The 26,802-nt window shown below is 43.3% G+C and overlaps 1 protein-coding gene across 2 annotated transcripts in view; it reads left to right on the top strand.

The window, feature by feature from the left end:
- The first annotated feature begins 3,292 nt into the window (after window positions 1–3,292).
- FRMD3 (FERM domain containing 3) overlaps window positions 3,293–26,802 on the top strand; it is a 283,296-nt gene continuing 259,786 nt past the window's right edge. For both annotated transcript variants that reach the window (XM_077148531.1, XM_077148529.1), the window contains exon 1: window positions 3,293–3,614. In XM_077148531.1, the coding sequence (XP_077004646.1) occupies window positions 3,468–3,614 (147 nt within the window). In that variant the 5' untranslated portion in view covers window positions 3,293–3,467. The remainder of the gene's footprint in view (window positions 3,615–26,802) is intronic.

Below are 26,802 nucleotides of genomic sequence, written 5' to 3'. Positions count from 1 at the left end.
AAATAACAAATTCTTTGAGCCCCATCATATATAAACTACATCAAATAATATAGTTTTGTAAAAGCTTTGAGGTGAGAATTTAGGACTCTGAGCGTGTCACTGTTTTTAAGTGGTAGAGTTTTAAATATCTCTTGAGCTCATTCTTTGAGTTCCTCTTGCTCTTCATATTATTTTTTCACAGTGGCCACTTGGTTTCCGTAAAGCCTTGTCTTCAGTGGGTACTTCATTCAAGGCGACCACGCACACTAATTTAACTGGCTACTTTGCCACACACATGGAGGGCTTCCAGAGCCCATATCTTTATACTAGCTGAATCCCAGCCATCCTTCCTAACCAGCTCACATTACCAATCAATTTTGCTCATTTTCTCAAAATTCCTTTACCTGCAATCCCACTTTGGGTAGTATTTGTTTTGTCCTTTTGCCTTGTGCCCTGGTTAGTCTTATTTTGCTTCCTTGAACTTTGAGATGATTCTTGGGTATTGAGCAAGACTCTTTTGGAGCCTACAGGTCACTCTAATAAGGATGGACAAATTGTGGCTTTAGAGTAAAAACATGGGCTCTGTCAGGTAGTGAATTTCTTTGCTCTCTAAGCTAACTTAAGTCTGCTCTTTGGGTTCTGATAGAACGTTCAACCTCAATGTGGTTTTCAAACAGGAGGGGGACAGTCCCAAATCTGCCACCTCGTATATGCATATGGGGCTTTACAGATTATAGCCTGTGACCTACCCATTAGGCTTGTCTCATTCCAGCTTTTCAGTCACCCGTGAGAGGGACAAAAACCACAGATGTGTTCCCCTTTGAAAGTGAGAAAAGGAATGTAGAGTAGCTGGGCCAAGCATCAAACCCACACCTTCCCAGATCTTCAGTACCGACCTTCCTGACTGGACGACCCTAATATTTGCAGGGCCCAGGATGAGAGTACTCATGGAGGCCCACATTCTATTGTCTAAATATTAAAAAACAATAATCCACCATGGGATCAACAATTACATCCTGACCAAAACGGGGAAAAGAAGTGTAATCAATAAAGGATCAGTGGCAGAGAGATTTCAAATAGAGTCGAGAGGTTGCTCTGGAGGTTGCTCTTACGTAAGCTTCAGGTAGACCTTGCTACCTATCATAACCTGCCAACCCCCAACCAGGACCATTCCAGCCAATCCTAAAGAACACCTAGGGTAATATATAAGATTCCATAAGGGATCCATGCCCTAGAGTAACTTTCCAGAAACCTACAACTTCCAGATGGGTCCCTGGTCCAGATAAGTCCTGAAACCTAGCCCTGCCTCTCCAGATCATCAGGAGAACATCCATCTCCCTACCCTGCATTAGTGACAGACCCTTCCAATATCAAAAATTTAGAATTGCCATAGCCCAAACACCCCTGAAGAGAGGGACGGAAAGATCAAAGGTGATGGTGGAGTTATACAGAGAAGACAGGATTTAACAAATGAATATGAATGCTGAATCATTAAATTGTTATCTCTTTTAGTCTCCCGTATTTTAGAGCAGCTGGAAGTAAAAAACTAAAATTGTGAAACTGTAATCCATGTCAAACTCTGAAATATGTTCTACAACTAATTGTGGTGCTGTGCTTTGAAATTTATAGCTTTTTTGTATATGTTAGTTCTCACAAAAAAAAAAAAAAAGAAGGAATAAAAGCCAATTGTGGTGATAAAAAAGTATTTAAGCCCTCTAGCCTCCTATATTCTGGAGCAGCTAGGAGGAAAAATCTGAGAGGATCGTATGGTAGCCCATGACAAACTCTGGGATCTGTCCTGTAACTACTTGTTGCTGCTTTGAAAACTACTTTTTTATTTCTTTGCTTTGCATATGTTATACTACACAATAAAAAAGTTTTTTAAAAAAGCAATAATCAAGTGATCAGTGGTTGGATAAAATGTACTCTATCTATCCATCTTGACCAATTGTTGCAGATTGGGTCCTGCAAAAGTAGATGCTGAGGCTGTGACTGGCCTGCAGGTTTTTGTTGGTGATCAGCTGAGGAAGCAAGAACAGGCAGGTGGAGTCAAAACGCAATGCAGGCCCCAGAAGCATTGGACAGATGTGGCTCATCAGAAGGTAACCTGGTTAGGTGGAACCGCGGGGTCCTCCTCCAACCCCAAGGCTGTGCCCTTGGATGAGGGGGCTCTTTAGCTGAGACAAACCTTGAAAGAACTGACAGCTGAGCTAACAAGTCCTTCCTCTAAGGGTAGGGTGGGGGTAGAGGGAAGTACATGTCTGTCCATTAGGCCAATACACTTTCCTGTTCCTGTTCGGCACAGGACAGCAAGAAGCAGAGCAAGAAATTTCTCTTTGCACTTCTGAACATCCCAGGTCTTACATCCAAACTCTGCCCACCTTCCTCAACAGCAACCCCTGGAGCTCATGGGCTTATTGAGAGCCATCCTGGGGGAGCCAGAGACAGAAGGTCCCCATCTTGCGAAGTTCCAGAGGGAGGCAAGGAATGCCAAGTCTCCCCAATACCCAGGGATGGGAATACCTCTTTGGTCCTGTAGACTCCTGGATTCCTGGGCAGTGGGGAATTTAGAACGAGGGCTTCGAAAGGGCCTTTTGCTATCAGAGATCATATCGAGATTCCGGGAAATGTAAAAAAGAGAAGTAGCCTAAGCAAGGCTTTGAATTTCTTAGAAAAGGGAATCGACTCCCAATTAATATGAAATAAAACAGACTTTAAAATATCGCCCTAAGTACCAGAGATGGACACTATTAGCTGTATTCCTAGTCTAGCTGAGCCAGGAGCGAACCCTTGACCCAATACTCCTCTCGCCGCGGGGATGGGGGGGGTGGATTCTCCCCGTGGGTGGGGGCCGACCAGCTTTCCGCCCCACCCCGCGGTCCCTGGGGCCCAGCAGAGAAGGGCGCTGTCGGGCGCGTGGGGGAGCCCGGGCAGGGGCCAGCGCTATCGGAGTCGGAGCGCTCACGGCCGCCGGGGGAGGGAGGAGGCGGAGGGGCCGGAGGGAGGCGGCCGGGCCCAGCCTGACGCAGCGGCAGCGGTGGCGGATCAGGCCACCGCTGGGGCGCCCGGGCCACCCTCATCAGCCGTCCCTCCACCTCCTCCTCCTCCTCCCGCGGCCTCGCCCGCGTGGGAGTGTGTGCGTCGCGCGCCCGCCTGGGGTCAGCGGCTCTGGACATTCTCGGCGAGCGAGCCTGGGCGGAGGGAGGCGCACGAGAGCGCGCGCGCGGAGGCCGGAGGCGGGGAATAGGAGCGGGTTAGGCGGAGGCGGAGGCGAGGGAGGGGGAGGGAAGGACCCGCCCGCCGCGCCCCGGCCGCTCGGCATGTGTGGCCGTAGGCGCCCGACGCTGCCGCTGTCCCCGGGCTGAAGCCGCGCCCGGGAGCCCGGGACGGTGCGTGCGCGAGTGTGTGCGCGAGTGTGGTGTGTCTTCTGCGCGGGTGAGCGCTGCGCCGGCCCAGAGCCTCTCGCTCGCTCCTCCGGGCCGCGGTGCATGTTCGCCTCCTGCCACTGTGTGCCGAGAGGCAGGAGGACCATGAAAATGATCCACTTTCGGAGCTCCAGCATCAAATCGCTCAGCCAGGAGATGAAATGCACCGTTCGGCTGCTGGACGACTCGGAGATCTCCTGCCACATCCAGGTGCGGTTGGCGCGGTACGAGGGCGCGGGGCGAGGGGCGCGCGCCGGGCAGGGCGGGGGGCCTCTGCGGGTGGACGTACGCTGGCAGGAGCGAGGAGTACACTCGGGGGTCTCTACTAAAAAATATTTGCTTCCTCGGCGCTCTGAGGTGGGGGAGACCTAACCTGGGATGGGGGCATGGCCCAAGCAGGCACCAGCGTGCCTTGTACGCGTCCCGTCAGGTTCCCTGGCGTGCACACTGTGCGCACATTTTACTGCGCCTAGGCTGGGGGCGCGGGGCAGCTGCCTCCGGGCCACTCTGATTCCTCGGTCCCCTACCCGGACAAGAAATGGGAGCTCCGAGAGCCGAGGGGGGCACCTACATGTCGTTCACATTCCTTCTCCCACGTGGAGAAAGCACGTACCAGCCCAGGTTCACTTATTTCTCTCTCCCGCGCCCTCGCTCCAGAGGTGCCCGCGGCTCCAGAAACCTGTTCTCCGCCCCTTGCCGCCCCCTGACAGTGGCCTTTACTTGGCCGCGTGGGGCGGTGGTGAAGTTTCCGGGGACTGAGAGAGGCCAGGAAGCCTTGTGCTTCAGTCTTGAGGGATGGGGCGCGCTATGCCGATCTGTAGTTACCTCCAAAGGAATCTTGTAAAGTCTAAATGTTTTAGAGGAAGAAAAAGGGTTCCTGAGGCCGGCAAGGAGGGAACTTGCAGAACCCGGGTTCCCAAAAAAAAGCAGCCATTGGAGTCTTAGTGGACATTCATTCTCGCACAAGTAGGAAAAGAGTGCAGCATCTTGACGGGGTTGCCCCATCTTCGGCTAGTAAGTGCCTTTGGGCTTGCAGGAAATCTAGCATGAGCTGCAAGGGTGTGTGTGTATGTGTGCACGCGCGTGCATACTTGTGATTCGTGTGTGTGTGTAGGAGGTGTGTGTCCCTCTCCCATGACCCCAGAGATGCCCTACTGCGTGTGCACAGTCTCTAACGGTCGCGTCAGGGTTCAACGCTATTAGCTTCTGGCTTTTAAATCTATTTGGTTATTTGTCTCAGGGATTTTTAACCGGCCTGAGTCCTGAGGCCCTAGGACTGAGCTGTTTTGTTTATTTGTTTTGTTTTAAGTGCGGGGTACATCTCCGCGTTCCGGTGGGGGGGGGGGCGGTGAATAGGGGCAGCGTCTCCCAGCGGCAGGAGTCAGTTTCTGGGCTGTGATTTCCATGAATGAATGAAAGGGCTTTCCCTGGATTTTCTTACTAGTGGGAGTTTGTGAAATGGGGATAGTCCCACTGATTTGTAAGCTGACAGCTGGGCCACTTTCAAGGCAGGAATGTGGTGCCCCACCATCTCCCAAGAACGTAGGCTCCCACTCAGTTCTCTGGAGGATCTTGAATTTCATTCTGAGCTAAGCACCACTGCCAAACTTAATAATAAAAGGATTAGCAGGCTAGGCAGTTTTTCTGCTGCCACAAGGGTTGCACAGAAAGGTTTGGCATGTACTGTCTTGAGATCCAGAGAGCCATTTGTGCACTTAAAATTCTGAGCTGAATGTCCATGTCCTTTAGCCCATAGTGAATATGAAGATGACGGAGGGCCCAGTGGCACCAGAGTGAGCCTGCTGAGTTCTCCTTCGCTCTCTCAGCCCTCTGCATGCCCCTTCTCCCTTGGAGCTGATGCTATTGGTTATTTTTCACCCCTTAGGACTAAGTCTTCTTCAGCACAGACACACTTTCCCTAAAGGACAGGTATTTGTTGTCTGTTATTCTGGAAAACAATGCACGTAGCCAGTCTGTTTAATACAGTTTGGAAGGTTTGCATTTGTATGGGCCAACTCATGCCAAAGAAGTTAAAAAGCTGTGTCCAGAACTTGACTTTGGTGTTGCTTAGAACAAACAGTCATTTCATTGTGTGATACGTCTTTCTGCCCTTTGTCTCCTCAAATGATGATTACCATTTTAAGCAAGTATGAAATTCAATGATTTTATTTAGATAATTTTGGACCTCATACCTCCCAAGAGGATTCCAAACCCAGGGATTGAAAATTTTACTTCTGGGATATCAGGCCAGACACAAAATTTCCATTTATTTAGAGTGAAAGTGAAAGGATTTAAAAAAAGGAAAGCATTTGGAGTCACCAGTACATGCCTTGAGAGAAACCGTCTGCCTTTTCTTCCTTCTTTTCTTGCTTTATCTCCTTCTTCCCATAGAATCACAAAGTTAAAGGGGCACAGGGCCTGTCCCACGTATCCTCCCTTCATAACCTGCCCCCATCTGCCTGCAGTAAGAGCCCAGAGTCCTGGTGCCTGCCTGATTCTGGAGGCTGGGCAGGAGCAGCAGTGACTCTCCAACATGTGCTGGTTACCCCGATGGTGAGGAGTGCTGCCGGTGGTACTCAAAGTAAGTGGGCAGACTCAAGCAGCTATACTCATTCCTTGGTGAGTGTTTGTCCCAAATTGAAAGAAACATGAGCTGCAAAAACAGGTTCCTCTGGCAAGGTTCTGGTGGGCGACTGCAGGTGAAGGATGCAGGGGATGTTAGAAAACTTCAGGGTTATTGTTTGGGACCTAGTGATTAGGTGTAGCTGCTGTTTGTTGAGCATCTCCTAGCTCTTTATACCCATTACAGCTTATCTCTACCATGTCTGAGTGTGGTAGGGATTATTCCTACCCATTCTACAGTCAAGAAAATGGAGTCACAAGTTTAAGTGACTTGCCCAAGGGCACGTCTCTATGAAGGAGTTGAGCAGCCGGAATTCCAATCCAGGATTGTCTGAATGCCTTTGATATATTACCCCATAGTTATGATACTTGAACTTTCCACGGAATGACGGACCCTGGAGGAGATAAATCCAAGGTGAGGGGTTAGCCGCTAGCTGAAGGTCAGTTAGGACTCAAAGTGACCCTCCCTGCCAGTTTGCAAACTTAATATGTCCAAAGTCTGATGGGAAGGCTGGCCTCCCAGAGCTGATGGGAATGCCACAGTTGGAAAGTTACTGGGGCCATCTGCCTTCCCCCATCCCAGGAACCTCGTGTTACCTTCAAGTAAACTCTACTCTTACATCGTCTGCTAGATTCTGCACAGCGCATTCCTGTATTTCCGATTGTAATATCCCCAAATAGTGCTGGTGCATTGAAAGGTAAAGTCTGAACTAAGCCAGAAGCCCAGGTGGGATTGCCTGGTGGTACCTTGTTTATAGCCTGACGGTAAAGGGGCTTGTGTTTTCTCATCAATGTGCCTTCCATGGGGAGGGGCACTGACCTGCAAGTTCCATTGTATCATTTGCATGTGATTGCCTAGTCATTTGATGGTGTGAGTGTGAGCCCACAAATGTGTGTTGTTTACCTAAAGGAGAGTATGATCTGGAGGGCACATGGCAGTAGGGTAGAAGAGGAATTCCAAATAGTCAGGGAGTAAGAGAAGAGTAAGTGGTTGTTTTAGCTTGTTAAAGCTGCTGAAATGCAATATACCAGAAATGGACTGGCTTTTAACAATGGCAGTTTATTAGCTTACAAGCTTACGGTTCTGAGGCCATGAAAATGTCCAAGTCAAGGCATCATCATCAAATACCTGACTCCACCATCACATAACAGGACACATGACGGGGTCTGCTGGTCTCTCCCTTCTCTTCTGGGTTTCGTTGCTTCTAGCTTCTGGTTTCAGAGGCTTCCTCTCTGTTTCTGTGACTTTCTCTATGTGCTTCTGTGTCTTATTCTTTTAGCTTCTGTCTCTGAATTTCATCCTCTTATAACGGACGCCAGTAAGAGGATTAAGACCCACCAAGTTGATGCCTCAACTAATAACTAACCTAATGAAAACGTCCCACCCACAATAGCTTTACACTCACAGGAATGGATTAGCTTTAAGAACATGATCTTCTGGAGTCCATAAAGCCTCCAAACCAAGACCGTGGCTGAGAGCTTATGTTCTCAAGCTCTCCTTGCTTGGGTCTGAACTCATGGGCTCATTAGGAGGATTAAAAGAGGAATAGATATCAAGTGCTTAGCCCATAGAGAAAATATTGGCTATCTTCATATTATGTGTTGGTATTTTGGAGGTAAGCCTAAGGAGAGGAAGATCTTTGATTTAGAATCCAATAACTTTAATCCCAAACTCCATCACTTTCTAATGATGTGAGAATTGGACACGACGTAAATTACTGAGCTTCTTGTTTTTCTTAGGAGATAGCTCAAATAATTCCTCAACTGCCATTCTCTGCTGGATTGTTAAGATGATGTATGTAAAGGTATTTTGTAAATGTTAAAATATTACACAAATGTAGCATAGTTTTTTTTGGTGCATGGTCTGGGAATTGGACCAGGGTCTCCCACATAAAAGGTGAGTATTCTACGACTGAACCATCCGTGCACCCTAGCATACAGTTTTAATCAGTGTAGTTGGATTAAAAAACAAAACAAAACAGAGCTGGGAAGATGTTTCCAATGCTCCCTGAACTTCTTATCTGTTAGAAGGGGAATTCAGTGTCTACAAACATACATATGTGCTAAATATCAGCCCCCATGCTTGTCCTGTTGGTGAAATCCAAGCTAGGTCAAGCTGACAACCATACCTTTTCTGCTGGTAAGGACAATCTAGTACTTTATCACACTCATCTAGAATGCCATTCAGAGTCCATTGAAAATCAGACTCTAAGGAATAGAAATGGGAGGGATTTGTTAAATTCTCTGGCCCAGCTCTGACGTGTTAGCCTTAGATTACATGAGCTAGTTCTTTATATTAAGAATATCCTGAAAAAAATAAAAGTAATGTTATCTCAATGCTTTGCTAAGATCTTATCTCTTGCTGGGCTCAAAGCAAAGGCTGAGTATTGAGTGCAGAGAGAATGCAATGCTGTTAGCTCCAAATCGTTTGGACTGCTGTCAACTAAGATCCTTTTTTAACTGCACTGTAACCAATTCTAATTCAGACTGGCTTTAAGGTTAAGGATATTTACTGGCTCATGTATCCAGAAGTTCCAAGTTAAGGGCTTAATTCAGAGTGTGTAGCTCTGTTTCTCTGGGAAACCGAGAAATAGCCTTTGTGATGGCTTCATCCCCAGACTGGGACTGATATAGGTTTAATGGCGCCAGTTCTCACATTTTCACAGAACAACCTTCAAGGGAAGTAGGAAGCCACTCCCAGTTCAGCATTCCAAGCAGAGGTCCTGCAGTTCCAGTGGAATCTTTGACCACCTGGGTCACATGTCCAGCCCTGAACCAATCACTGTGGAGGTGAGGAGGGCAGAGAATGTGCTCATTATGCAGCCAGAGCCTCCTCCTGGGACTCAGTGTAGGATGCCCTTCCTTTGGGGCATGTGATCTGCCTGGGGTGGGATGGGGTGAATTCCTAATCAGGGCTCTCTCCAGAAGGGGGAAGGAGGAAATGGCTGCTAGGAAGATATCCCCCAGTTATCACTCAAGATGATATGTCTAGGTTCATGATTCTCAAAGTGTGGTTCTGGGATCCCTGAAGCCCTTGTAGTGGATATATGAGGTAAATACTGTTTTCGGTTAATATTAAGATGTTTGCCCTTTTTTGGGAAACAGTTTTATTGAGATATAATTCACATAGCATACAATTCACCCACTTAAAGGGGACAATTTTAGTATAAATTGTAATCATAATTACAATTAGTTTTAGAATATTTTGATCATCCCAAAAAGAAACCCTGCAATCATCTCCCTCCTCCCATTTCTCCCAAACCCTCCAGCCTTAGGCCACCACAAGTCTACTTCCTGTCTCTATAGATTTGTCTATTCTGGAATTTGATATAAATGCAATCATATAATATGTGGTCTTTTGTGATTTACTTCTTTCACTTTGCATAATATTTTCAGAGTCCTCCCATGTTGTAGCATTTATCAGTACTTCATTCCTTTTTATTGCCAAATAATATTCCATTGTATGGATATACCACATTTTATTTGCCCATTCATCAATTGATGAATATCTGAGTTGTTTTCACTTTTTGGCTGTCATGAGTAATGTTACCATGAACATTTGTTTATAAGGTTTTGTGTGAAGGTATGTTTTCAATTCTCTTGGATTTATACCTAGGAAGTATTGCTAGGTTATGTGTTGATTCTATGATTAACCTTTTGAAGAGCTGCCAAACAGATTTTCAAAGTGTGTGCACCATTTTATATTACCTCCAGCAGTATATCAGAGTTTCAATTTCTCCATATTCTCACCAACACCTGCCATTATCTGTCTTGGTTTTTTTTTATTATAGCCTTGCTAATGGGTAAGAAGTGATATCTCATTGTGGTTTTGATTAGCATTTTCCTATTGGCTAATGACGAAGAACATCTTTTCATGTGCTTACTGGCCATTTGTATATCATTTGTGAAGAAATTATTTTTGGAGAAAATTTCGGAGAACTCTGTTCAGATCTTTTGCCCATTTTAAAATTGATTCATTTATCTTGTGTTATAAATTTGTAAAAGTTCTTCATGTATTCTGGATGCAATCCCCATATGCAATATATAATTTACAAGTATTTTCTCCCATTCTGTAGGTTGTCTTTTCACTTTCTTGATGGTGTCCTTTGCAACACAGACATTTTAAATTTTGATGAAGTCCAGTCTATTTTTTATTTTTGTTGTTTGTGCTTTAAATGTTATATTTAAGAAACCATTGTGTAATTCAAGATCATGAAGATTAATAACTATGTTTTCTTCTAAAAGTTTATACAGTTTCAGCTCTTACATTTAGGTCTTAGAGCCATTCATATTGATATACAATTCTCCCACCATAAAATTTACCATTTTAAAGTGTAGAATTCAGTGTTTTTAGCGTATTCATAATGTTGTACCTCTATCACCATTATCACCACCATTTTCATCACCCCCAAAAGAAAGCTGTACCTGTTAGCTGTTTTCCCTACCTTTGATCCATTTTGAGTTAAATTTTTTCTGTGGTGTGAGGTAGGGATCCAACTTTATTCTTTTACATGTGGATATCCAGTTGCCCCAGCACCATTTACTGAAAAGACTATTCGTTTCCCATTGGATTGCTCTGTCACCCTTGTAAAAATTCTCCACTCTCATTGTTTCCCAAGTATGCAGTGGAGTTCTCCAGAGGCCCCACAATGCCCCATGATGTGTGATATCACAAAACATTGAACTTAGAGGAGGATATGAGAATCCAACTGTCTTCTATTTCACAAGATATTAAAGATACTTGCAAAAAATAGAAAACAATGCTAAATCTTTTCTTGCTAAATTAATTTTTTTGGTTTAGAAAATAAAGTTATTTTTCATAAAATAGGTTATGTTATCATACAGTGTGTTTAGCTATTTTAAAATAAGTCAGTGATTGATGTTTTCATTTATCACATGTTGATAATGTAGCCCATATATACAGAGTCTCTGTGAAGTCCTCAATAATTTTTTTTTTATCTTTTACATGGGCAGGCTCTGGGAATCGAACCCGGGTCTCTGGCATGGCAGGCAAGAACGCTGCCTGTTGAGCCACCATGGCCCACCCAGCCCCCAGTAATTATTTAGAGTTTTCAGGGGTTTTGACACCAATGAATTTGAGACCTGCTGTCATGGTAGGAAGCATTTCCTAATCACGCCTTACTCTTCCAGCTGAATCTTGCCTTTTTCAATCATCGTAACTAGATAAAGAGAGGTCTTATTTTGAGACCCCTCTTTTGATTATGGAAAAGGTACAGTAACTATGCATTCAATGTTTAAAATGTGAACCCTTCGCATCGGGTCCATTAGTCACTTGAGTTCTTAAGGTGTCATTTCTTGTTCTGAGCAGGCACTTTGGGAAAACTTAAAAACATTGTAGGAATGGAAATGTCAGAACTGACCTTGTGGAGAATTCGATATGAAATCCGTGCACGTGAGTGACATTAGGTAGATCATACAGCCCTCTCTCGCTGCTCCTCCCATGAACTAGCAGAGAACCAGATTTGTAGTCTAGAGAGAGAAAAAATTAGGATTATCATCAGGAGCCATTAGGGCAGGTGTTACAGCTGTCATTTTGAACTTGGTTCAGGCTGACATGATTCCTCATTCTGCTTAGGGAGGGGTGCTTGAGTGCTTCTCAGTCTCTAAAGTTGATAGAAATCTTCTGCGCTCCTGTTATAGTGCAGATTTTGATTTCGGAAGCCTTGGGGAAGGGCCTAAGCCTCAGCATTTCTCACAAGCTTCCAGGTAATGCTGAGCTGCTGGTCTGCAGACCACAGGTGGTGTAGAAAGCCATTAGTGGGATGCATCTGAGCTGTAATCATAATGTTCTTTATTTCCTTGAGTGTGTTGGCTGTTCTTTTTTGGCCCCTTCTTTTCCTCTGTTGTTCCTCACCCAGAGTATTGGCCTCAGTCAATGTTAATGAGTGTTTGTGTAAGTGAATCAATGAATACATAAATCCATCCAGATGTGTCAGTCACACGTGGACCAAATGGCTGGTTAGGCCCTGACACTGGGGATGGAATGATCCTTTTCTGACTTCTTGCCTTAACCAAATCAGGAAATTGTTTTTCCCATGATGGCAAATCTGATGAAATGTTCGGTGTCCATGAGAGCACGTGAGGGCTTGGCGTTAGCAAGGGTCTTCTCATCCCTCTGGGCCACCCTTCCCACTCTTGCTTTCCTGTATCCTGGACTCTTGGTTCATCACAGATGACCTCTAGTAACATCTTGGCATAAACATGTCATTATGTATAAACCATCAGTTGCCTGTGAGCCCCAAGAGGCATAGAGGCCTCAGCTGGTCTCACTTGCTGAAACCACCACAGGGGACAGTGACTCTGGAGGATGATGCAAAATGCAATCTAGGTGTAACAGAAGCTCTGGAACTGTTCGGTTTGGTGGCCTTTCCCGAGGCTGCAGGAAGTAAATGAGAGAGAGAGAGAGAGAGAGAGGGTCACTTTAGAAAAAACATGAAGCTCATTCTAAAATGGAAGAGTATTTGTATAGGTCATGCAACTGTGTTTTTCAAAAGTGAATTAGTAAACTTGTTTGAAGGCACATCAATCTGATTCAACAAACATTTGTTAAATATCTTCTGTGTGCCAAAAACAGAGCTGGGAACTGGAGACACCAAAGAAAATAAAACCAGCCACCAAGAAGCGGATAAAGACAGACGAGTAAGATAGTGTTATGAAGACACAGTGATAAGTATAGAGACAAGTTTGTGCAGGCAGGGAACCAAGAGGAGGTTGTGTATCAGACTGGGGGGGTCAATAAATAAATCAGGTGTAGGTGAAACTTGATGAAGAGTTTTAGGACAAGTAGGGGTCAACTTGATGAAAAAGGGAAAAGGAGTGTTCCAGGCTGTGGATCAGCAGGTATAAAACCCTGGGCATGAAAGAGCAGGACTGGGTAAGGGGCTTCAGGAAAGGAGAATCTAGGATGGGTCCCAGACGATAGGTTTGGGTGACAGGGGTATTGACGATGCCACTCACCAGGACAGACAGGACCAGACACATAATTTGTGGGGTCCAGTGCAGAATGAAAATGGGGGACCTCTTGTTAAAAAAGTAAGAATTTCAAGGTGGTGACAGCAGACCATCCAGCCAAGCCCGGCACTCTTCTAAGCAGGGTCCGTGTGGAAATGCACACCCACGAACGAGGCCCTGAGACAATAGAATAAAGGAGAAGCATGTTGGGGGAGGAGGTGATGGATTCTGTCTTAGGCATGTTGACTTTCGAGGTGCATCTGAGTGAAGAGTAAATGCCCAGTGGACAGTTGGATGTAAGGGATGAAAGTCAGCAGAGAGGTCTGCAGTGGAGACACAGACGAGGTGGGGAATGGGCAGTAATGGTCATGCAGGTTGTGGTAGAAATCGGGTGATACAAATGAAACCATCGTGGTCGCTCTGCCTTTGTTGTCTACATTTCTGCTTGGGACACCCTTAGTAAATCATACTAATGAATAAGGAGCCCTGATTTTTTCCCAAGGGCACCTGATAACTTTTCCTTTGTTAGGCAGCTCTGATCTGAGCAGGAGCTGGTCTCCATTTTCTTCTGCAAATGAGGCACCCAAGTCACTGTTATCAGCGGAAAAGCATTTTCCTGTCTTTAATCCTTATGACCTAGCTTAGATTAACAGATCCATTCTCCTCAGCTTTAAAATTTTGCCTTACAAAGCCCAGGACTTTCGCTCTAGGTCAATTATCTTAGACCATGAACATGAAATAGATAATACATTGGTTAATCATATAACCATGGTTCAAAGTTAAAGGAACCATGTTTATATGAGGAACAGCTTTGCAAATTAGGCTGCGATAATTTATCCTTTCCCTATTTATATCTCACTATCCCCTATAGTAAATTTTGTTTTCTATTTAGCTTCCAAGGGGTTATTGTGAATATTAATTAAAATGAATTCATGTTCTGAAAAATCCCTTAGAGAAATAGTCTAATATTAGTAACTTAATGGCCTGGATCTTAGACATAAAACAGAATTTTGTCTGAATATATGTCTTTATTATGCTCAGGTTTGAAATATGACTATTTGGTGACAAGGGAAAGCAATTAGCATGTTAACCAATCCAGGTTTGGTTTATTATCTCTCATCTCAGAAGCCTTAAAGCTCTAGACCTTGATGATAAATGTTGAGCTGGAAAAGTTCCACGGAACCAGTCTTCACATGCAAAATGTGAATATTCAAACACAATTGCTTTACTAATGGATGTCCCCACTATTTTGAAAATGGTGTTAGTTCCTGTGATCTATACCTGTATGTTAGGTGGCGAGGTGTATTTATTGAGTTCTTTCTTTAGTAGCAACCTTTCTCTATACTTATATCCCTCTTAATATCATTGAGCAGTGTAATAATAATGTATATTAGTTAGTTGATTAAATTGAGATCCAGAGATGTTACATGTTCTACTTTAGGTCTCACCTCTTTAGCAAAATTAGGATGGGATAGGTATGGTATTTTGAGTTTGAGGTTTGTTCCTAGTCCATTAATAACCACTATTATTTGGTTTCTGGACTTTCCTTGGTAGTCTAAATGATAGACTCCTTTTCTACTGCACATTTTTTAATAGTGCAAGGGGAAAAGCACCGACCGCGTTTATGAGTAAAGAAAGCAAAGTGATGTCTTAGAGCTTTCATCCAAGGACACAATATCTACTTGTTCACGTGTGGCTGAAAGCATATCCACTTGAAAATTGCAACTTACCATGAATTTCTGAATATTTTGCTATCTGACATAGCTAGATAATTGAAACACATCTCCCCTTTCCTTTTACATGTTTGAAATGGGTTGGACATTACTTGTTGTTTGAAATTTCAAGTTAATGCCCAAGAGATTGCAAAAAAAAAAAAAAAAAAAAAAAAAGAATGAGGGATGTGCATAGAATCATCTGTTTCTAAGGTGGTTTATCTTGTAGTTTTGAGAACGACTCTTGAAGCTGAAATTTTAGCAATTGCAGACCGTGGTATTTTGAGGAGCTCTAGAAAAATATGAAAACAAAATGTTTTTTTGGTCAGGCACTAGCTACATCCATGTTAAAAACCCCTGTTTTGGGTTGGGCCACGGTGGCTTAGCAGGCAGAATTCTCGTCTGCCATGCCAGAGACCCGGGTTCGATTCCCAGTGTCCGTCCATGCAAAAAAAAAAAATGTCTGTTTTGAAGCCTTCAGCATAAGAGTGATAAAATCACTTGAGTCAGGGGCAGAAAAACACTTCAGGTTCTTTCTTACCACCTGGAGCCTTGTCAAGGATAACTTCACCTTCTGTGTTCCCAAACCTCGAGGGAGAAACCTTCTCCTGACGGGTAATGTGGCAATGGGGAGCCACCTTGAATGACATTCTTTCTCCTATCTTGGAGACAGTTTCTCCACCAGGTGTAGGTGGAACTTGGCTCAGTGCTGATTAAAAGACAAAAAAAGAAGGAAAAGTTGAACAGTAATTCAAGGGCAGTTGAGAAGTCTGAGTTTGCAGTGCCAGCAGCAGTGTGGTAATTTGAGAATAGCAAATTAGAAGAACAAAGCAGATTCTAATCATATGCCACAGAGAAGAAGGTGGTTTAGGTTTATCTCCAAATTAGAGAAAGGAAAGCGTTTAATGCTATTATCCAATGTGCAGTGTTAAAGATCTCTTTCTTCCTTTCTTTTAGCCTTTCTCTAGTACACTCACTGGGTGGGAAATGCCGGGTCCGTTCTCCCTTAGTGTATTGAGCAGTTGTCAAATATAAACCACTTTCTGGGTGTTATTGGAAATGAAATGGGGAGAGAGACAGAGAAAGAGAAGGAGGGAGGAAAGGAAGGAGGGAGAGGGATAAAGAGAGGAAAAGTGAGAGAAGGAGTGAGATCAAGGTCTTTACCCTCAGGAGATTTCAGTCTTTCTTGAAGACTTAAGAAAGTGTAGAAAGTGTCTCTTCCCACCTCTCCATTCACCCATCCATCCATCCACCCACCCACCCACTCTTTTACCCACTTACTTACCATCTATCAATATATTCATCCACCTACCTGCCCATTTATCCATCCATCCACTCATCTATTTACCTACTCACCCAACCATTTGCACATCCATCTGTCTGTTCATCTGTCCCTCCATACATCCATCCAGCAAACATTTATTGAGCAACTCTGTTGAGGACTGTTCCGGGTACCAAGGATACAAAGATAAATGAGAAAATGGTCACTGCTGGTCCAGTAGAGGAGACACCAGGATGTTACTGGAATACACAGAGGGGCCGATAGTAGAGCCAAAGTGTGGCTTTGGGGAAGGCGTAACCTCCCTTTAATCTTTAGGCACTTTCCTCCAAAGCTGTTACTTCTGAAAATGGTATTCTTTTAAATTGATCATTAATATTTTCTTTTTATATATATGTGTTTTTTATTCAACATAACAACATACAAACACGTTCTTACTATATGATTATTCCATTCTTGAGATATAATCAATGACTCACAATATCATCACATAGTTGTATATTCATCATGATCATTTCTTAGAACATTGGTATCAATTCAGAAAAAGAAATAAAAGGAAAACAGAAAAAAATTGCTGCATACCATACCCCTTACTCCTCCCTTTCATTGATCACTAGCATTTCAATCTACTAAATTTATTTTAACGTGTTCCCCCTATTATTTATTTATTTTTAATCCGTATGTTTTACACGTTTGTCGATAAGGTAGATAAAAGGAGCATCAGATACAAGGTCATTAATATTTTCTTAATGACATGTAAAGTGTGAATAATAGCATCTTTGAGGACTTTTTTCTCTTCTTTTTTTTTTTTAAGAAAGAGGGAGGAAGGGAAGGAAAGACAGAGAAAGAAGGAAGGATGGAAGGAAGGAAGTGAGGAAGAAAGGGAAACATTTTTAAACATTTTCTTGTTTTATTATATTTTGTTTGTTTGTTTGTTTTTTACATGGGCTGGGGCCGGGAATCGAACCGGGGTCCTCCGGCACGGCAGGCAAGCACTCCTGCCCGCTGAGCCACCGCGGCCCGCCCCTTTGAGGACTTTTTTATTCTTACTGCAGGTGTCTCAGCAAGCACCGTACCTTGCTACAAAATGGGGTTTCAAGAAAGTTCTCTAGGGGGTGCGAGGGTTGTTCAGTGGTAGAATTCTCGCCTGCCATGTGGAAGACCCGGGTTCGATTCCCGGCCCATGCACTTCCCAAACAAACAAAGAAATCAACAAAAACAAATAAACAATTCAACAAATGGTGCTGCGGGAACAGATACTCACATGGAAAAAGAATGAAATATGACCCCACCATATAGCATACAAAAAATAAATTCAAAAAAAAAGAAAGTTCTCTAACAACCCTCCCCACCCACGTCTGCATCCCACCATTCCTACCAGATTTTCACTGTCAAAGTCTGGAGCAGCCACTGGGGGCTCTGACTTCCACCTTGTGGGGGCAGGGAAGTCTTTCTGGAGTAGATAGTGTCTGAGATGGCTTTTAAAGAATAAGTAGGCGTACTGGGAGAGGGTGGTGAGGGACGGTGCAGTTAGGAAACAAAGGGCATGCTGGAAGAAAGTGGAGAATCAGTAAAGCCATGTTGTTTGTGGGGAACTAAAAGAAATGCCTTACAATTTTATATATCAACAGAGAGGTCCATAATAAGCAGTGGGGAGTTAATTGGTAATTACCTGCTCAGACTATTACAACAATAGAGTGGACATTTGGAGTCTAGACAACAATTTTGGTCACCATTTATTAAGGAGGAATAAAGACATCTCCATTGGGGTGTGATTTGTATGGGCCAAAATGGCCAGGAGAATTGTTTTGTAAGGTAGCTAACACTTCTAGAGCTAGAGGTAAGATGTGCTGAGCTTGTGGTCTCAGGTTCTAAATTCCTCAGTGTTTTTTTGTTTTGTTTTTACATGCTGTATGGCGGGGTCACATTTCGTTCTTTTCTATGTGAGTGTTCTGCTATTGTATCACCATTTGTTGAATTTTTGTTTGTTTGTTTGTTTTTTCTTTCTTTCTTTGCTTGTCTGTTTTGGGAAGTGTACTGGCCAGGAATTGAACCTCAGTGTTTTCTTGATACGTACTACCCTGAGGGACTCTGGAGTTTGCAAATTCTTAGTTAAGGTTTTGAACTTGTATGTGCCAGAGATGAAACAAGCCTTTCCTAATTAAAGATCTGGAAATTGGGGGAGTTTTCCAAGGTAAGTGCCACCCCACTGCTACTGTTTTAGTCTGCTAAAGCTGCCAGAATGCAACACACCAGGGATGGATCGACTTTTTAATAAGGGGATTTATTTGGTTAAACATTTATAGTTCTTTAGAGGAAAGGCAGCTAGCTTTCATCTGAGGTTCCCTGTTACATGGGAAGGCACAGGGTGATCTCTGCTGGCCTTCTCTCCTGGCTTCTGGGTTCCAGTAGCTTTCCCTAGGGGAATTCCTTTCTGTATCTCCAAACATCGGGGCTGAGCTCTGAGTGCTGAGATGAGGTATCCTGAGCTACTTGGGCTGTGCTGCGTTGAGCTCTCTTGTGACCTCTCTGTTTTAATCTCCACCTAATTAAATTAAACGTCAGTCATTGCGGAAGGCACTCCCCTTAGCCGACTGCAGATGTAAGCAGCCACTGGTGAGTTTCTCATGCTAATGATTCAAGCCCACAGTAACAGAACTAGGCCCCATCACCTGGCCAAGTTGACACCTGAACCCAACTATCACAACCACAAACCTTTTAGAGTAGTCCTGAGCTCAGCCCAAGAGGGTCTGATTGCAAGTAGTTGTGGGGCCTTAAGTGTTGAAAGAGGAATTGAAAAAGGCCTCTTTAAGTGTTAGAGACCAATGCTCTCCAATAGGACTTTTGCCATGATGGGAATGTTCTGTATCTGTGCTGTCCAAGATAGCAGCTCTAGTCTCATGTGGCTCTTGAGCACTTGAAGTATGACTAGCGCGACTGAGGATCTGAATTTTCAAAGTTATTTAATTTTAATGGAATTTAAGCTTCAATAACCACATGTGCTATTGGCTGCCATATTGGACAGTTCAGCCTTAGCCTCTTTGCAGTGACAGCTCTGGAAGCAGAGTGGAATGGTTTGCTCTACTCCCTGCTTTGTTCTGTACACTTTGGTCCTATTTACACCTTTGGTGGGCATGCATTACTTTTGCAAAGCTCATTTCAAGGTTTTTAGAAAAATAAGTGTGCTGTCATTCTCAGAGAGGCTGTAAAGAACTGGAAAAGGATTTTAGATTTTTTATCCTATACCTTCATTTCTTCTCCGGAAGCATCTGAAGTCCAGAGAAGGAAAGGAACTCACTGAGCCCCGTGAGTTACGGAGAATCATGTCCCGAGCATCTAGATTTCCTTTTCATGCTGTTTTCACTTCCTGATAAGATGTTGTTCATAATGTTGTATTTTCTCTTTGTGCTTAGAAATAAGTGACATATAAAGATTTAGAAAAAGAAAATTAATGCCTAAAACTTGTGATTATTGTAAAAAAAAAACGACTGCTCAAACTGGAAACATTTTTTTTAACATTTAGTTTAGATATAACATTTTTTTTCTTTAATAATTGCTCTAAAAGCACAAGGCAAAGCATCAGTAGTACAAAAGATTATCCAATTACAAGTAGCTCAACCTCTCACACCTGACCCCAGACCTAGTTCTCAATATCATTGCAGGTAGTTTTTCGTGAATCCTCCCAGATTTGCTTTTCCCTTCCAAAACGCTGGAGCACATTTTCCATCAATGTCCCTTTAAGCTCCCCTGCCCTCCTTGGCAGGCTTGCCTTTGTGCTGAGTGGCTGCTCATCACTTCCCAGTTCTTCGGGGGGTGTCTCTAGTGCCTTTCCCGCTGTGTCATTCCATTTCCCCTCCTTTGTAACGTGACCGGAATAAATGAAGAGCCTTTCATGCTCTCCCCTTTCTCCGCTCACTTTCATGTCTTGCAGACTTAGCATGTCTTCAAAGGGTACCTTTTCTCCCAAGCGTCCTGCTTAAAATTCCACTCTCTCAGCGATGTGTGAAGAAGAGTCAGGGATGCTGAAAGATATCTGACATGTCCGATTCCTTCCAGGGAATAGTGACTTACTGAGATCCCACAGGACTCCAGAGAGTGAAGGGCCGAGGAGAAAGGAGGCCTGGCTCTGGAGGAGGACGGAAAGGGAAGGGCAGGGATTTCCTCGGCAGGGATGTGGGAGTGACGCGCAGTGGATGGTATTTGGGGCACAGTATGACCATGGTTACTGCTTCCCATGCTCTCAGGAAGGCTTAGGAAACACTTTCTCATTTGTCCAACCAAGCAAGTGATGAGCCGGTAAGCAAGGTTTATATTCATTAAACCAACACAATTTTCATGCCCATCCTACGCACTGACAGTTTTGTGAGTTCATCACCACAATCGATTTTAGAACATTTTCATTGCTTCAAAAAGAAAAACTCTGTACCCCTTAGCAGTCACCATTCAGTCCCTTTATCCTTTTTCTAGCCCTACATAACACCTAATTTATTTCTGTCTCTATAGATGTATTTATATTTTATAAAATGGAATCGTGTAATATGTAGTACTTTGTGTCTGGTTGGTTTCACTTAGCATAATGTTTTTAAGATGTTACTATTATTTCTTAAATTAGAAAAGTTGTAGGTTTACAGAAAAATCCTGTAAAAAATATAGCATCCCCCCCCCAATACAGTGTTCCCACATGCCCTGTATTGTTGACACTTTGCATGAGTATGATATATTTGTTACAGTTGGGGAAAGAATAATAAAGTAGTTCTATTAACTGTAGTCTATAGCTTACATCAGGTGTATTTGTTTCCCATTTACCACCCTATGATTAACACCTTGCAATAGTGACGCACGTTTATTTAAGTTCATGGAGGAACGTTCTTTTTGGTGGCTTGAAATTTCACAGCCTCAGCTGCAATCACTCCAGAGGTCAAGCCCTGGAGCAGGAACCTCAGAAAGGAGCCTTCCAGGTGAGGGTCAGTGGCTGGTGGCAGACGTGGCACCTGCCCTGCCGGAATGTAGGTGGCAACCCCCACTCAGCTCTGTCAGGCAGCAGGGCTTATCCCTGACTCAGATTCGTGGTCGAGTATTTTGAGCGGTTGTGAATTATTTAAGTGCTGAGGCAGAAACGCTTCCTCGCCTTGAATCCTAACTGAAAATGGTGCTTGAAACTAGAGCAAGTGGTTCAGCAGCTATTTACTTTGTCTGTTAATGGATGGGGGAGAAAGCGCTCACTCCTTCAGCCGGCAGCTACTTGTTTTCCCTTATTTGTCAACCTTTCCCAGCTCTCCAAATAGCCCCCTAATGCTCACCAGCATTTTTATTGTTATCATCTCATATTTTACAAAAATACCTGAGAGCGTTTTCCACCATTCTGGGTGCTCAGAGAGTGTGGGTCTCATCCATTCTCCCTCCAGGAGGGCTCCAGCCGAGAGAATAAGGGGCGGTCTCCCTGCCTTGGCTGCCAGGCGATTTGGGGATCCACTGAGCCTATTACTCTGGATTTATGCAGCACAGTATATTTTGTCAGATACCTCAGGTCCAGTTTCACTGGCCGTCTCCTGGGTAAGTCACTAAGCAGGGAAGCAGGACAACCTGATAAATCCAAGCCTGGCACCTGGCCTGGGTCTGGTGCGTGAGCTCCGGCTGGTGCGGAAACTTTTAAGAGGGACCACGTGTGTCTTCCTTAGTGAGCGACAGTGCTGTTCCGAGTCACTGAGTGGGGACCCCCCCCACCTTTCTTTTTTAAACCAGATTTACTGGGATATAATTCACATACCATTCAATCCACCATTCAAAGTGTATAATTCAGCGACTTTTAGGATATTCACGGAGCTGTGCATCCATCATTTCCATCAGTCCCCAAAGCAACTCCGTCCTCCTTGGCCATCACTGCCCAACCCCAGGAGGACACTAAGCTGCTTCCTGTCTCTGTAGAGTTCCCCATCCTGGACCTTTCACGTAAATGCAATCATACAATGTGTGGCCCTTTGTGTGTGGCTTCTTTCACTTAGCGTGATGCTTTCAAGGTTCATCCGTGTTGTAGCATGTATAAGGACTTCATTCCTTTTTTGTGGCCAAATAATATTCCATCGTATGGCTATACTACATTTTGTTTATCCATTTATCAGTTGATGGACATTTGGGTGGTTTCCATTTTTTTGGCTGTTATGATTAATGCTGCTCTGAACTTTCCTGTACGAATTGCTGTGTGGACATTTGTGTTCATTTACCTAGAAGAAAAATTGCTGGGTCACATGGCACCTCTATGTATAACTTTTTGAGCAACTTTCAGATTGTTTTCCAAAGTGGCTGCACCATTTTATGTTCCCAAAGGATTGTCTGAGTAGGGTTTCAATTTCTCCACATCCTCACCAATAATACTGAACTATGATCTGGCTTTTGATTGTAGCTGTACTAGTGGGTGTGACGTGGTATCTCGTTGTGGTATAAATTTGTGTTTCCCTGACGGTTCCCTCCCATATCTTGACTGTCACCTTTCTCTTCAGGCGGCAATACAGTCTGCTGGAGTTTGACATTTGAACAAATGAGGAGAACGTGGCTGGTTCGAAGCCCTTCTCTCCTCAGGCAGCCTCACATTTATGGGGTACCTGGCGCATTGGAGCCTTTTCGGTCAGTCAGCCTGGGGGACCCAATACCAAACCGCTGCCAAGAGTTTCACTCTGGCTAACTTCAGTATGGACCTTCTGTTTTATTTTCACTGCTTTAAATTATCACATGAGCCACAAGAAAAAATAAAAAAAGTTTTAGAGCAACTTACTTTTTTTTTTCAACTTTTTATTTTAAAATACTTTCAAACTTATAGGGCAGTTGAAAAAACAATTTAAATCCCATTCAGAGAACTCCAGCATACTTTCTGGATACCAGATCCACCAACTTTTAACATTTTGCTACATTTGCTTTACTGTGCTGTCTACCTGTTCATGGATCTATCCATCCACCCATTTGTCTGTCTGTCTCTGTTTTCTAAATATTTGAGAGTAGGTTGTATACATCTTGCTCTTTGAACACTTAAGACTTCCATGTATGTTTCTTAAAAAAGAGGATGTTTACTATTGTAACTACCTTATAAGAACAGTTATCAAGTTCAAGGATTTTAACATTGAAATCAAGCAAAATAATTTATTTTAAAAGCCAGTTACAGGGTGGTGCAATGGTGGCTCAGTGGCAGAGTTCTCGCCTGCCATGCCAGAGACCCGGGTTCGATTCCTGTAGCCAAAAAGAAAAAAAAATGCCCGTTACAGGTATTGGCTTTCACACCCACAGTCTGAATTATTTAAGTTTCTAAGGTCACACATGTTTTTATAGAGACACTCTTGGTCAAGCCTCTAGCATGGAGGATCTGCATATTTTCCCCAGTTTTTCTGTGTTCTAAAGAATGAATCGATGAGCAGAGCCAAATCCTTGGAACTGTTCATATAATTAAACTTATTTTGAGATAATTGTAGATTTCATGCAGTTATAAGAAATAATCCTGAGAGACCCCATCTTTGGAACTTTTTTGCTGTGGGAGAAAATGATTTAATAAGGGGCTGGAAAATATCTCTGGACATGTGCGGCTAATCCAAACTATTTTTGCTGCAATCGGTTCCTTGCTTTTCCCAGGGTAAGGACCACATGACCAGAGAATCAGAGGAACTGACCCTAGGAGTGGTTTTTAACTGATGGCAGCTATTCAGCTTTGTGATTTTATTTCAGCGTAAAGTAGACAAATGTACTAACACCACTCATTCCCTTCTTTTCACCCCATTCTTTTTATTTTTTTGCATTTTTCTTTTTGCTTTGCTTTACTTTATTTATTTTTATTTTATTTTATTGAGATATATTCACATACCATATAATCATCCAACGTATACAATCAGCGGTTCACAGTGTCATCATGTACTTGTGCATTCATCATCAACATCAATCTTTGAACATTTTTATTACTCTAGAAACAATGAAAATAAGAACATGAATAAAAATAAAAATAAAAAAGAATACCCGAAGCATCCCAGACCCCCAGTCCTCCTTATATTTATTTATTTTGTCCTTATTTTTTACTCATTTGTCAGTCACAACCACCCCCATTCTTAAGGGTCAGTTGCTAATACTGAATCTTTTTGACTATGGCTGCTGCTGCTCATTTATTGAAAAAAAATTTTGTTTTGCATGGGCAGGCACCGGGAATCGAACCCGGGTTGCCAGCATGACAGGCGAGAACTCTGCCACTGAGCCACCATTGTACCACCCTAATTTGTTGACTTTTTAAAAGAAATTAAGCCTGCCAAAGATCTCATTTAACTTAGACATATCCTATCTGGGGGAGAAAAGTCCTCTAAATGAGGCAAACAATGTAAATGAGTTAAATATTATAATATCGGTCAGCGTAGAAGCTGGCATGTAGTTTGAGCTTGGTGCATTCATTGATTCCACAAATATTTACAGAGTATCTACCATGTGTTGGGCACTGTTGGAGGTACTAGGGCTACAGTTTGAGAACAAAATGCCTAGAAGTCTCTGTCCTCCTGGAGCTTGTATTCTCCTGAGGGGAGACGAAAAATAAAAAAAATAACTAAAATACAGAGTATGTCGATTGTTAAATGATTTGGATAAAAAGTAGGGGCATGGGTGGGGGAGGGGAAGTGGAGGAGGGTGTCTGCAGGGGTGGGGATGGCTTGCAGGTTTGGATGGGTGGCCAGGGAAGACCTCCCTGGTATGCTGATGGTAGAGTGTGGGTCAGCAAAATGTTTCTGTAAAAGGCTTTGCTGCTCAACAGCTCCTTTAGTGCAGAAACAGGCATTGACATTATTTAAAGGAATGAGTCTGGCCTTATATCCATAATATTTTATTTATAGAAGCAGGTGGTGAGCTGGTTTTGGCCACAGACTGTGGTTTGTTGATCTGTACCTTAGAAAAAAGATGTGAAGGGGGTAAGTAACCAAGTCCTTGGCTGTCTGGAGGAAGAGAGCACATAGAGCAGAAGGAACAGCCAGTGCAAAGGCCCTGAGGTAGGAGTGTGGCTGGCTTGAGTGAGGAGCAGCAGGAGTTGAGAGAACAAGTGCAGTAGTGGTGAGAGACAAGATCAGAGAGATGGGGGCCAGATCCTATGAGGGTTTGTAAGCATAGATAAACTCGATACATGTTTGCTCAGAATACTCAAAAAACTAATCTGCAAGCTTCTTTGTTGACAATTGAAGTATCCACATGCAAACAGGAAAGTATACAAATATATGAGTGTGCAACTTGATGCACTTTCATGAAGTTGACATCTGATGTAACCAGTACCCCTGACCAGAAACAGAACATGAGAAGCACCCCAGGAGCCCCTTTTGGCCCCTTCCTAGTCACTATGAGGTTCACCACTCTCCTGGCCTCTAACACCATAGGGTAGGTTTGCCTGTTGAACTTTCTATAATTTTATATAAAAGGCATCATGCAATATGTGCCCTTATGTCTTCTTGCATCTGGCCTCTCCTGTTCAACATTACATTTGCGAGATTTGTCCTAGCTGCTTGTAATTTAAAATCTTTAATTCTCACTGATGTATGGAAGTCAATCCTATGAATATTCCACCTTTTTTTTTTCTACTGTTGATAGACATGTAAGGCTGTTTTTACAAACTGCTTTGTTGACCTTGACTTTGGACAAACAGATAAAAATAATAAACTGTTAAATACACAGCCAGTCAAAAATTTAGGGGCTTTTGGAATTTTTAGGGAAAGGCTCCAAAAATTTGAGGACAAGATAGACGTGGACCATTCTCAGAATTGTCCCAGGGTTATCCACAAAGGATAGGCCAAGACTACTTAAAATTAGGCCTAAGAGTCACCCCCAGAGAACCTCTCTTGTTGCTCAGATGTGGCCTCTCTCTCCAGCCAACACAACAAGCAAACTCACTGTCCTCCCTGTCTACGTGGGACATGACTCCCAGGGGTGTGGACCTTCCTGGCAACGTGGGACAGAAATCCTAGAATGAGCTGGGACTCAGCATCAAGGGATTGAGAAAACTTTCTCGACCAAAAGGGGGAAGAGTGAAATGAGACAAAGTATCAATGGCTGGGAGATTCCAAACAGAGTTGAGAGGTTATCCTGGAAGTTATTCTTACGCATTAAGTAGATATCACCTTGTTAGTCAAGATGTAATGGAGAGGCTGGAGGAAACTGCCTGAAAATGTAGAGCTGTGTTCCAGTAGCCATGTTTCTTGATGATGATTGTATAATGATATGGCTTTCACAATGTGACTGTGTGATTGTGAAAACCTTGTGTCTGATGCTCCTTTTATCTACCATATCAACAAAAGGGTAGAACATATGGAATAAAAATAAATAATAGGGGGAACAAATGTTAAAATAAATTTAGTTTGAAATGCTAGTGATCAATGAAGGAGAAGGGTAAGAGGTATGGTATGTATACATTTTTTTCTGTTTTATTTCTTTTTCTGAATAGATGCAAATGTTCCAAGAAATGATCATGATGATGAATATGCAACTATATGATTATATTGTGAATTACTGATTATATATGTAGAATGGAATGATCAAAAGTTACGAATGTTTGCGTTTGTTTGGTGTTTTTTGGTATTAAAAAAAAAAAAAAGAATTGTCCCAGGGTTGTGGAGTCTTCCTGTGGCACCCCAAGAATTTGGAGCTGTCCAGAGCTGTCCAGTGCTGAAGTTGCCCGAGGTCTGGCTGCACAATGTATGTTTCACAATGTATGTTCATTGCCAACTGGTATGCTTCCCTCACCACTTTCCCCTTTGACTTTCCTGTGGGCAACTGTTTGTTGGTCTATTCCAGAATGTGGCTCCTAGGTGGAGAGATC

This window comes from Tamandua tetradactyla, chromosome 2 (genome assembly GCF_023851605.1).
Source record: "Tamandua tetradactyla isolate mTamTet1 chromosome 2, mTamTet1.pri, whole genome shotgun sequence".
Classification (NCBI taxonomy): Eukaryota; Metazoa; Chordata; class Mammalia; order Pilosa; family Myrmecophagidae; genus Tamandua; species Tamandua tetradactyla.
The sequence above is the reverse complement of the archived record's forward strand: the minus strand, read 5'-3'. Positions and strand labels throughout refer to the sequence as shown.